A 12949-nucleotide genomic window follows, 5' to 3' on the forward strand; every position below is an offset into this window, starting at 1 on the left:
GTTGTAGCTTGCTGCTCTGCACACGTTTTATTAGTGAGCCAAGTAGCAGAAATGGCTCTTTTGATCACAAAGCTTGCAAACCCCGGATCTAAACATAAAAATAAAAATATTTAAAAGCTCCCGCCTCTTTGGACTGTTCTATTAGATCCTAAAATATTGGAATGCAAAATGGCAATGTTCAGCAAAGTTATTCACAAATTCATGTTTGTAACTSTACCTTTGAAATACATTGTGTCCATTATAAGTCTGGTTTCAGTTACTTTGAAATAACAAAGCAATCAGATAAGGCTGGAGAAGTCAAACAGAGTTTAATCAGTTTGAACACTAGTGACTCAAAAGTCACAGAAAGAGTTCTGGGAAATCAGGAAAGCTGAAGTGAGGACAGCTCATGATCAGGTGTTCTGCAGAGGCACAACTGAGAGTCATTTCCATCAGATGTCAGACGGTTAACCACAGCCACAGCACCACAGAGAGAGGCGGCTGAGTGAGCGTGCGTGCGTGRGTGTGTGTGTYTACACAGAAACAAGCATGAAACTGAACTTACAGTGGAGAACAAGTCGAAACAGCCCAGCCTGCTGATGACACAGTACACCTCTGGAAGGCGAGGTCCTTTCCCTGTTGGCTGGAAGAGCGAGAAAACACAGCTGGAGAGATTCATCTGCAGATGTGCTTAAAAAACAACTATAAATACACATATGGAACAATCCAACAGTATAGCTTTACCCTTCCATTGAGCTGGGGAAGCTTTAGGAGTCATCATAAAACAATAAAAACAACAGAGTCAAAAAAATATTCTAGTCTAAGCCTCCAGATAATTAAACAAGTTTCCCTTTTCCCCTAAATTTGCAGAATTGTAGTATTTAATGGCGATTAATTCTATAAATTTAATTTATAACTTTTTATAATTAAATAAATATTATAATTTATGTATTTATTCTTCAGGTGTAAATGTTCTATCTTATATAGAATGTGTCAAATACAAGGCCTGTGGGCCAAATGTGGCCCGCCAAGGCATTTTATGTGGCCCACGAGAGCTTTAAAAAGTATTATTGTCTTAAAAAGAGCATATGCTGCTTTAAAGTCAGCATTGACCATAAATCACATCTCCCATAATGCCTGTCGATTATTTTACCCACYAAATGACYGRGTCCCACCAGTAGRTGGAGGTGCACAGGGTTCAAAAGTTGKAAAYTTTGCTGTGTAAAATTTAAWTTTTCCCGCATTTCGCTAYATWTTTTTGCTGCGGCCCAGTTGTACTGGGCAATGGGAATTTCCTACTTGCAAGTAGTAAATTTAAACTGGAATGCCCCTCCAGTGGGAAGTCCCTGCCGGTGAGAAAGTTCAGTWTTCAAGATAGAAGCTACTCACCACAACTCGTTAGTGAGTAAAACTCTCTTACTTTTAAATGCATTTTGGCATTATTTATTTGACATTTAGTCAGCCGTACATGTAGTGTTTTTCAGCGTTTATAAGAGGACGTGTTAAAACACTGTTTCTATGCACCATATACCACATAGAGCTCAGTTATTGTTTGAGCGTCTGCAGCAATGAGACGAGGAACGTGACGTTTAGTCGGAGTTGAACACGAAACGTCAACGTTAATTACAACTACAGTTAAATGCTCATGTGACCCTCGGTGAAAATGAGTTTGACACCCCTGCTATAGAGAAATAAAATAGCTYTTAACTGCACAGTCCTCCTCCAGACTGCAATGAGATCTGTCTCTCCATCTTCTTTAATTTATGCTGCTTCCCTGGTGTTCAGTCAGAAAATAAAACCACGCATTTGTCAAACTCAAGCAACTGAGTCGTTACTACATGATATGTGCATGTGCTGAAACTTTTATTRTCTCAACACAGCCTGATTGTTATAAATCTGCTACAGGTAGGGAAACAGATGGAGAACACATCTTAACAGAAAAACAACAGAAGAACCGGATCAGCAGGTTTGTAGGCGTTTATAGYTCACACTATTGTATTGGGATTATTATTGTTGGTATACCCAGTAGCTCGATWTCAAGTTGTACAGGATGAAGTAGAGCTCTGTAATACACTGGTGCATTCTGTAAACTGTTTTTCATTTCAGTAATACATGAATCATTRACAAACCTCCATTTAGCATGACATTTGCAGCAATAAGTGCTTAATTACCCCTTTAAATTCAACTAGCTAGATGAAGCCAACATATCCGAAGAGGGGATTCAGGCCTCAGATTAAAACAGGAGGAGGGTAAAAAAAAGGTCGCCAAATCCAGCACCAGAACAGAGTTCACTTAAACACCTCTGTAACAAACTAATTTTCATTCTAATTAGTTTCCAGTTGAGTATAATTGTTGGTAATGGGTCACAGGCAGACTGTGGTTTCTAGTATCAGCTGCAGGATATAGTGTACYGTAAAGACCGACAGCAGGGATGTTATGTTTCTGTGCCGTTATCCTCAGTTTTATGAACACAACAGTGAACTTCTAACTTTCCGTAGAGCTCAACTGCTTACAGTAAATTCCTGTTAATAATCACACACTCTTAAAAAAGTTTAATATGCTTAAGCCCTACAGGGTAAACAGCAGCAGACACTTTACAGAACGCTGGATAACAATGAGAGTTGACTACAGGTGGGGTTTTATGGAGTGCATTTAACATCCGAGCACCGCCTGCAGACTGTCTGGTATCTTTAATTTTTTTTAAAACACAAAATTGTCTTTTAACGGAGTTAATTACGTCTTTAATGGTATTGTTTAGAGTCAGTCAGATTTACAGAGAATGTCTCTGTTCACAGCCTGAATAAACTGGACTGTTTGTACAAATCTGTTCATTAAAATATAATAACAATTTTAAAAAGTCATGATGGAAGAAGTCATGCAAACAACCGGGGCAGTGCAGGATAACACGCGGAGGTCTTTAATTTAATCTGTCCTCTGAAGCGAAAGTCTTTTTATGTGGTAACCTCCTCCTCAAACACAAGTTTATCTYTTCCTGCTGATCATCTTTTCTGCTCTCTTCTAAACCATTATGTGCTTTGAATCACCAGGAGCGCCGACCCAGGCCCTCAGAACACAAAGACACAAATGGATACAAGCACTCAACAAGCGCCAATTCACTTGTCCATATTAGGTATACAATTTTCCCCTCTTGTTTCTCCTCTGCTTTTCCAAATGGATGATTAAATCAACTGTGTGGGGCTTGATTCAAGTCCTCAGGAATGCTTGGTTACTGCCAACGGCTGGACGGGACAGCAGGGAGGAAACAAAGTTACTGGATGAGAGCAGCTCTTGTTATTCTGCCTTCATTAAAATCTGCCTTCCTTGAATCTCACAAGAACAGAGCAAATCAGGCACAAGTGAGGGTTAAAAATATGTTATCGGACAAAAAAAAATACGGATTTCACATTCACGGTTGTAAACAAACTCAAGAGTAAACATTCGCAAACGTACACAGCGCAGCAGCGTAAACACGCTCGAGAAGAGCTAAACGGCTGACAAAATCAGCTGCGGAGTCACAGAATCCCACACAGTCATGCTCCCAGCCCGCAGGCTAAATGGGAGGCTCAGCAAAACACTTCAAAGCGCCACGCAGCCTCATTACAGGGAGGAAATGTTCCAGAATGACGGCGTTTGGATTTTTCCTGGTTTCTGTTCGTCCTGCTTCGCCTGAGAAACCCTTGTTAAAGTAAACGAGTCCATCCTAGCCGGGTCTTTATCCTCAGTGATTATATTTTTATTATCATATTTTGTATGCATTTTTTCTGAGTTTGACTAAATTCGAGCCATTTTGACGGTATGCAACATTTTGGTCAGAATCCATTTGTAATGACAGATTTATGGAAATCGTTAAATTTTATTTTACAGGCTGTGACAAACTGAAATAACTGATGTTAAACGGGTGGTCTGAATGTCTGTTATTCTCCCACTGACATTATGTGAAGCTATTTCCTGGTCAGCTGCTAAAACAGTTAGAAAGATAGTCTCTTCGTGCATTTATTTTTTTTCCCTGTTGGTTTTAATCTCAAACGATTAATTTCTTGTTGCGCACGAACATCGCCGAACAGGAAAACGGCGTCGTGTGTTCAAACAGAAGCGTCTGTCACAACAAACGTGGCTCGGCGGGTGGGGGGACAGGAGCTGAACYGGAGCTTACCAGGAGGCGTCTGCAGTACCCAAACCTCCTGCTGCCGTCCTCCCCGGTCAGCATGAAAGAGAAAGTTTCGCTGCAGAACGAAAAAAGATAAAAAATAAATCAAAATCAGCTCAAACACATAGATAATGCAGAAAGTGGCAGTAGTTTGTAATAAAAGGCAGGTTTGATCACATCTGCATTCGTTTGAACATGTGGGAATGATCAGTTTTCTTCCACAAACTGTAGGAAGAATGATGATGCGTTTGTGTTGAGGATACCTGGTGTGCTCAGAAACAGGACTCCAGTCTTTTGCATCTGGGAAACAGAACTGAGGAATAGCTTTAAGCCTCTGCTCTGCCTCCCTCATCTGCTTGGTGGGCCTTTCCAACTGCAAGAGGAGGCAACACGACTGTTATCTTTTATTATAAAGCTGTCCACAGAGAACCTAAAAATAACCAGCCTGAAACGTCTCGTGTTAAAGTTTGAACCTTTGAACCCCGTCTCTCYGTCCCCACTGGCTCGGAGTGACCGTCCGCCTGGATGGCAGAGATGGGCATCCCTCGCTGAAGGACAATTCTGCTCAACCGAACTACTTTGAAATTTATTTTCTAACTACTGACAACATTTCAGAGTCACATGACTGAATTCCAGTTATTTTCATTTCCAAGCAGACTCACGGGGGTCTCTGAGTTATGACATGAAACTGCCCACAACTATTTTAACTGTCAACAAACACACAAAGCCCCTGTTATAAATAATGACAGAGGCAAAGTTGAACTTTTATGTCACAATTGTTTTTTCTCAAAATAATSATTTGCAGTAATATTTAGAATAAAAATAATTCAGATACAGGGAGCGCTCAGCCCCTATAGAAGAAGTGCAAGAGTTTGGTTTGCATTGTCAGCAGTAAGTCGGACCCCCTCAGGGTTGGACTCCGCCAGTGCTGCCCGTTGTCCTCGACTCTGTTCACAACTTTTATGGACAGAATTTCTCGGTGCAGACAGGGGAGTCCATAGTCCTCTGTTGGAAAAGGGTGGATTGCCCTCTCCGGATTGATAGATGGATCGGTGCAGCTTCTGAAGGATTGCGGACTCTGTACCGGATTGTTGGGACGAAGAGGGAACTGAGCTGTAAGGAGAAACTCTCTGTTTATCTCTCTGTTTATCTGTCGGTCTAACCACAAACTTTGGGTATTGACCAAAAGAACATGATCACGAATACAAGCGGTCGAAATTAGTTTCCTCCTCATGGTAGCTGGACTCTCCCTCAGATAGGGTGAGAAGTTGAGTTATCCAGAAGAGACTCAGAGTAGAGCCGCTGCTCCTCCACATCGAGAGGAGCCAGTTGAGGTGGTCCAGGGGTATCTGGTAAGGGTGCCTCCTGTACACCTCCCCAGGGAGGTGCTTCAGGCATGTCCAACTGGGAGGAGACCCTGAGGAAAACCTTGGAAACGCTGGAGACACTGGCTGTGTCTCAATTCAGGGGTTGCAGCCCACAAAGATCATGGCCCACATAGTCCACACCTTACATGCTGCCCCATTACCACGGTGCTATGTTTCATATCACAGGCCTAGCTGTCTCTTCATGGTATAACTTCACAAAATTCAGTATTATTAAAAAAAGTTAAGAGTAAATAAATAAAAACATCAATAATTTGGGTTATTTCCAGTATCAGTACTTACTGTATAATTGCGTTATCTTTAATGTCTCATTGCAGCATAAATTTCATCAGCTTAAATAAGGAATCGGTTTCCCAGCCCAGACTGCCCTTGTAAAAGAGATATGTGATCTCAATGGGATTTTCCTGGTTAAATAATGGTAAAATAAATAAATAAATAAATAAATAAATAAGTTGCTAAACACGCATTTTTAAAACAACTCTTCCGTCCGTGATGAATTTCCAAACTATCCCATAAAAAAAAAACCAAACTCAGTTGTCTTGTTTCTCTGTTTAGTTTGCTGACGGCACAATGAATCCTGGGATATTGTCGGCCACGTAGGATACTCAGACACAGCCTATGTTTTTGGGGTTTTGTCGGTTGCATGAGTAGGCCCCTATGACTTGAGGGACAGCCGCCTACAGTGTGGCACAGTGACATAAGAGGCCAATATGTGTCCTCTAAGTGGACTGCAAACCCTCAATTGAGACACAGCCAACGACTTCACCAATTTCTAACAGCACAGCCGGATATGTACTTTATATTGTGTAATAAAACTAATAAAGATCACTTAGATGGAGTTGTAATTGAGTCTTTTACCTTTGGGAACTGATAGGTGACCTCAGGGGTGTAGGAGTTCTTGCTGGGTTTCTTTTTCAGCGAGACCACCACAAAGTACTCGAAGAGCTCTCTCTCCTGCCACTCGATGAGCTGCAGCTCCAGCGTGCGGTAGCTCGGGGCTCGTCGGAGGATGGACTGCAGTTTCAGTAACCTCTGGGTATGAGCTGAGGAAAGAAGTGAACATCATTAAGAAACATCTATAGCCTAAAAATAAAAATTAAAAATTAAAAATCCTGCGCAAGATGTTCGCCTAAAGCCAGTCAGGAAATGAAATCATCTTGTATCTTAGGTTCTTCACTTTTCACACATGTACTGTTTTTATTGGTTATGTGTTGATTTGTGTGTTAAAATGTATCAGCTGCAGATCTGTCTGAGGTGGGTCACTTGATAAATAGAAAACAGAAGCTTTGTTCTTCATCTTTGAACATGAAAGTTGCGATATCTCACCTTTGAACCGGTCATCAGAGTCACTCTCACTCTCACTGTTGTCATCTAAAGACAAATATTAGACAAACTGTTAGATTTTCTGTAGTCCTGTGGGGGTAGTTTAATGTTTGTCATGAGAAAAACAGAACGAGAGCTCTCTGTGGGTGGAGGAGATGTAAATATTTAGTCACTTATCTGGCCTGTGGATAAAGGGGACTCTTACCTCTGAGGGACGCCGTCTCAACATTGGACATGGACAGCTTTTTTAGCCTCTTCTTCCCTCGTTTAGTGCAGTAAATGGAGTTGATCCTTTGGACCAGCTGTAAACAGAGACAAGAGGAAATTCTCCATGAAGGAACTCAAAGCTCTGCCTGCCTTTTGATCCTGAGTAAAGAGGAAGCGAGCGTGTTCCTGACCAAGAACAACAGTGTCAAATACTTGACATGTATGTTAAAGATTTAGAACATTAAACCCAAATCCATCAGACAGCTTTTGAGAAAATCACCCTCGAGGGCTGAAATTCTCACAGTAATTATGCATGCATGAAGACGCTGTGTCTTTAAAAACGTATTTATCCAAATAAAGGAGTTACTAATGATCCAGAACTGCTCTGACTACAGAAACCGGAGCCGGTCTGTGAGGCAGAAACTCTCTGTAGCTGTTTGTGCAGGACCCGGTGGTGTGTACCTTGGGGATCCTCCAGTGCCTGCGTGAAGACAGTGTATCACTGGTGCTGCAGAGATTCTCATCCAGCAGGCTGCAGGGTGACGTCGAGACCCCAATCTGGGGAATGAGCAGCATTTCGTCGTGGCTGTAGCGCTTCGACGTCTGGTGGCTCTTCCTGTCGCTCGGACCCGGGAGGCGAAGAGACTGGCTGCTGGGTTTGGAGGGCAGCTAGATGCAAAGAAAACAGACCAGTCTGGTACTCCTCATTCATGTGTTCATTCATCAGCTTTTTGTAAACATTTAAAACGATGGAAGTCGTTGCTCAAACTGCTTGCTTCAGACAATAAATCAGATAGTAAAATGAGTAATAGCCAACATCAGTTCCCACCCTTTTCCCCCCAATTCAGCCTCAGTGTTGCTTTTTCAGTCTCAACCAAGAGGCTATTATATGGTTAAACTTAAATCAGAGTCACATAAATCAAATTCTAAACTAATAAAGTTCAGATTTTCAGAAATGGTACAGTAGTGACTGATTAAGCAGTAAAATGGCTGGAAGTACCTCAGTTATGCACATAAAGGGTCATTTGTGGTATCTRTTTTTTCCTCTCTGACATTCTCAGACTGACATCTTGCTGAAGGTAAACAGAGATATTAGCCACCTACTGAGGCCCTTTTTACTAAGAGTTAAGGATCTTCCACGTTATTTCCTGGCTGAATGAATAACAAACACATTTTTTTCTGTCTGTGCTGTTTAAACAGAGCTAAAGTGATCACAGTTGTTTCTTTGCTTTTTCTATTTCCGTTTGAATCTGCTCTTGCTTTGGTAATCACCAGCCTTGTTTACAGTGGAACCACAAGTGTAGGCTCCATGTCTTGTTTCCTGTATTTGATGTATTTCTGTGGGACTGCTGCAGCGCCACTTGCAGGCCTGGCATAATTACTGCATCATTTAGTGTGGATCAAACAAATCTAGGAAATGTGTAATTAAATGTGGGTAATGACACATTTAAAATAATCTGTTATGGGGTAAATGTGAACAGGGCTTTGTACTCCACTTTGACCCAACACCAGCCCCATCAGAGAAAATAGCCGTGTTTCCATCCAATTTTAATTTGAAATCTGAGCAAATTTTTTAAATTTTGCAAAAAGGAAAAAATGAAGAAATGCGAATTAGACGTGTTTCCATCAACTGGCTTGAAGCGAATCGGTTACGTCAGACGCATGCGTTTAGTAAACAGGAAGTAAAAGTCGCACTCGCAGGGTCCACGCATCTCAGGAAAATGGAGAGAAGTTATCAGGAGCGCAATGCTACTGTCGGGAAAGTTGTAATTATTCTATCAACTAGTTTTGGCGATGTTACATGCTGTCTGGAGACGTAGAGAAAGAAATGCAATTCTCTTCACGTTACGGGAATAACTGAGAATACGCCGACAGCGGGAGGAGGGTCCAGCTGCAGTCGCTCTGGTACCGGTACCGGACAGACAGCGGGAACAACTGATCAACATATGAGGTAAATGTTCGCTACGTCAGAACTTATTCGGCAAATGTTTTTCCATCTCTCCTTTTACGCATTAACTGTTTTCCGAAAAACCCCAAAACCACCTCAAACGAGCATATCAACTTTTTTGCGAGTTAGAGGAATTTTTTTTTAATCGAGCCGTTTCTGTTCACCTTTTCTGATGCGATACTCRAAAATGCACATTAAAAAACATTGATGGAAACACGGCTACTCATCCCTTTAAGGACATCCTGCTGCAGAAACTGCTTTCCAATCAAGCTTATAACTTTTCTAAAAGATTAAAATAAAAATCTTTGATTGAGGGTAATGACTACCTTTAAATTACTTACATAAATACATGCTCTTCCTTTGTTCCCTAAATATTAATTTAGACTATGCTTTCTCATGGTGTAATGTTTATTTAAGTTTATCCTAAAGAATCTCTTTCTCCCACTTTTCTCCAACAACACCACTGAGTCGTGGGCATTCTTTTAAAGATCTTATCAATGACTTATCACCGACTCCCAGACAGGATATGTTCGGTATCAAAGAAAAAAACCTGTGTTGTGTTTGCTAAAGGAAAACACGAGTGCCAACAACCCCATGACTTACCTGAGGTGGGGAGCTCAGCTTCCTGTCCATTGTGGTCCACGATCTGCTGCTCTCCGACAGACCAGACTTCCGACCGAAACTCTTCCGCTTCAGGTCAACATCCTCGTAGGGATTCTCTTTCTCTGTGGAGAGTAAAGAAGAATTTGGTGTCAGCGGTGAAGCGAGCAGCTCCTCGCAGAAAGAGTCTGTTTCTGACAGAAGACAGATGAAGCTGCGGGGTCACCGGGGGGCAGTAAAGGTTGTCTCGGGGCACGGGAGGGCCTCCCTTTGGATACTCTAAAAAGAGATGAGTCATGGAAGGTAGGTCAAAGGTCAGTCTCGGCTCGTCCAAGTGAACTCCCTTTTCTCAAAACAGTTACTGTTGGCAATGGGCCCCATGGAGCCCTGTGGGTCCAGCTGAAGCTCCTGGACAAAACTCTGCTGATGAGTCAGTGTCCAGGCATGCAGAATGCAGAAACAGAGGAAGACGAGGCTCCTCCTCCTAATGCTTCAAATTATAAGAGATATTTTGTAGCATTAATGTATGATTTTTACAACCTGACATTGTGTTTGTCTGTTTTTAAAATTTCTCATGAGCCAGTGGGTGGCTTTAAATGAAACTATCAGAAAGCAATTGTCTCATCTGTAAATGATTAAACCTTTAGAGTCAACCCAATTCAAGATGGCTGCCATGGCCAACTGACCTCAGAAATGAAAGGAATGGCAACACCTCAATTAATTTTTAAAATGCTGAGCTCAAATTTGGTGCGGCAGTAGCTAGGATTCACAACACATACTTGAAGCGTAAACGGAATATTTAAGATCATGTAAAACTTTTAAAAATTTGATCAAAACAGCTACAATTGTGCATTTTCTCAACATAAGATGATCTTAGTCTAAAACAGGGCTATTCAACTAAATTTCTCAGGGGGCGWCAGTTAKTGCAGGCCAGCAGCTGAGGGGCTGATCATCCAGCAATTAAAGTCATTATGTAAATAAACCAAGTATTGCAAAGATCTGTTACCTTTGAAATAGTTTATTTTGCTGCATTTAATCATGAATACAACATACAGAACCCTGTTTAATAAAAGTAGTGATAATAAAACAACAAAAACAAAAATAACATATTATGCTTCTTATTTACCATAAATAATATTTTGACACCTCTGACTTGCCATGTGTTTAAATCAATTTTATTTTCACTTTCATAGTTTTATCTTCAACTGTTTGTAGTTTTAACTGTCTCAGGTGTTCATTGAAATGGTTTTTACCAACTTGTAGCCAAGGTTCTGACATTTCTGTAGATACCACACATGAAAATGTCTAACTAAAATAACTTATAGTAATTAAAATAGAAACCGGGGGTTTGGGCTCAAGAGATGAATGAACCAATTGGCGGGCCAAACTTTGGTCACTCGTGGGCCGGAAGTGGCCCGCGGGCCATCAGTTGAATAGGCTTGGTCTAAAACTTTGGGATGAAGGTGGCATGTATGCATTCCCGTAAATCTTTCAGGCCTTTAAGTACATCACTGAATCCTAAACAAGCTCTAAGGTGTGACGTTGTTCGCTCACACCAGCATCTCAACTGCCAGAGGACAGATTAAACCCTAATGTGGGAATCGCCGATGTTGCTACTGTTCTATAGAAGCTCGTCAGACGATAAATTTCATAGGAAAAGAGAAAAGCGAATCAGCATTACAAAGCAGCGAACAGCTCTCACTGATGTCACCTGGCAGAAGACCAATGTCAATAAAGGAAGAACTCGTGTAACGCCGCGGTCTGTGTCTATCAGACGTGCTCTGAGAATAGTTTCTGGCATTGTCTGAAAAAGGTTGTGAGAACAAGAAAGAAAGGGAAAAAAAACCCACAGAAGAGAACAAAAACAGAGCCAGATGGGGTTGAAATGCATGAAGGGAACTTTAAATGGAAGAAAATCAGTGTTATCTGTCAGCAGAAACCAACAAAGAAAGACTTCATTTGGTAGCTGTGGCCTTACTTCCTGAGTATATTAGTGGAAAACCCAGTGAACCTAAACAGTGACTTAGTGCTTGTTTATTTTTAAATATCAAAGATAAAAAGACAAGCAGAGTATTGTTCAGTTATCTACGTTATTTTTATGTTAATTATTCAACCGGTACAAACACACAGACGACAGCCTGGAGTATTTCACAAGCGTCATGTTGTGTCACACAGTCGATTAGCAGAGCGGGGTAATTTTCTGTTACAGCTGAGGAAACGAACCAGAGGGTCCTGCTCTGCCCCACATCGTGCCGCGGCTCCGTTAAACTGGAGCAATGCTGTTAATAAGAGCATGCTGGGAAAATGATACGTCTGCACAGCTACTTATGTACTGCAGGGTACTAATCTGCTGCTCTGATTACAAACACCCAGCACTCACTCCGACACGCTCCCAGACACGCAGCAGTATGGAGGCACACCTCAGCTGCACGTTGGGATTGCGCTTTTTTTTCTGTGAGCACAATGCACYCTGTGGGCTGGGCGAGGCGTGGAAGAAACTATACCAACAATGTCAATATCAGTTTACCTCATGAGGACATTAGAGAGACGAGACACTATGGTACGAGGCTGGGTGGACCGGTGATGGTAGGTTCGGCTGTTTTCAGAGGGCCGGCTCTTGAATCGGTCTCAACATATTATCATCTGTAGCCTCATATTTTAGCTTCGCTTTGCAAATAAAAAAATGCTTTGTGTTGATAAACCTTTCACATTCTGTTACTCTTACTTTTATTTAATATTTTAATCAAACTTTTAATTTGTACTTAAAGGGTAAAATATGCAATTCAGCCAATTCAGTAAAGTAACTAAGTACAAATACTTTGTTACTGTACTTAAGTAGAATTTTTGGGTATCTGTACTTTACTTGAGGAATTATTCTTCAGCTTACTTTTTACTTCACTTCTTACATTTTCACACAGTTACCTGTACTTTCTACTCCTTACATTTTTAAAAAAAGGCAAGAAATAGAAAGTTGTTACTTTTATATTATTTTTGCTTGTTTTCATTCCAGCTTGTTATCGCAAAAAATAAATACTATCCATTTAAACTGTGCCTCCTAGATAGAGTGAATTTAATTGTGGTTGAATGAGTAGTACAAATATATAAAATACTGATACCGTATTAGTTTGTACACAAACAAATCATGTCACACTCCAGCAGGACATAATCATTAAAATAAAAGGACTGTACTCAAGAAGTATTTGTATTTCATGAATTATATTATTGCATTTGGCTGCAGCCCTCTGATATATTTTTATTTTGGGGAAAATGTTTGAGCAGCCTTGATATGTAAACTGTAACAGCTGGACTAGTGCATCTTAAATTTAACATAAATTAATTATTTTAATACAACAGTCATTT

The 12949-nt window shown here is 40.9% G+C and overlaps 1 protein-coding gene across 2 annotated transcripts in view; it reads right to left on the bottom strand.

Moving 5' to 3' along the window:
- Window positions 1–12949, bottom strand: part of dennd2b (DENN domain containing 2B) — a 56777-nt gene that overhangs the window by 19475 nt on the left and 24353 nt on the right. The window contains exons 5-12 of one of the 2 annotated variants that reach the window (XM_014026680.1): window positions 9593–9714; window positions 7504–7710; window positions 7040–7136; window positions 6838–6882; window positions 6370–6554; window positions 4390–4520; window positions 4133–4202; window positions 545–622 (exon numbers count right to left, since the gene is read on the bottom strand). In XM_014026680.1, the coding sequence (XP_013882134.1) occupies window positions 545–622; window positions 4133–4202; window positions 4390–4520; window positions 6370–6554; window positions 6838–6882; window positions 7040–7136; window positions 7504–7710; window positions 9593–9714 (935 nt within the window). The remainder of the gene's footprint in view (window positions 1–544; window positions 623–4132; window positions 4203–4389; window positions 4521–6369; window positions 6555–6837; window positions 6883–7039; window positions 7137–7503; window positions 7711–9592; window positions 9715–12949) is intronic. The other variant, XM_014026687.1, reaches the window with a different exon arrangement.

The sequence above is a fragment of the Austrofundulus limnaeus genome, unplaced genomic scaffold (genome assembly GCF_001266775.1).
Source record: "Austrofundulus limnaeus strain Quisiro unplaced genomic scaffold, Austrofundulus_limnaeus-1.0 Scaffold5, whole genome shotgun sequence".
Classification (NCBI taxonomy): Eukaryota; Metazoa; Chordata; class Actinopteri; order Cyprinodontiformes; family Rivulidae; genus Austrofundulus; species Austrofundulus limnaeus.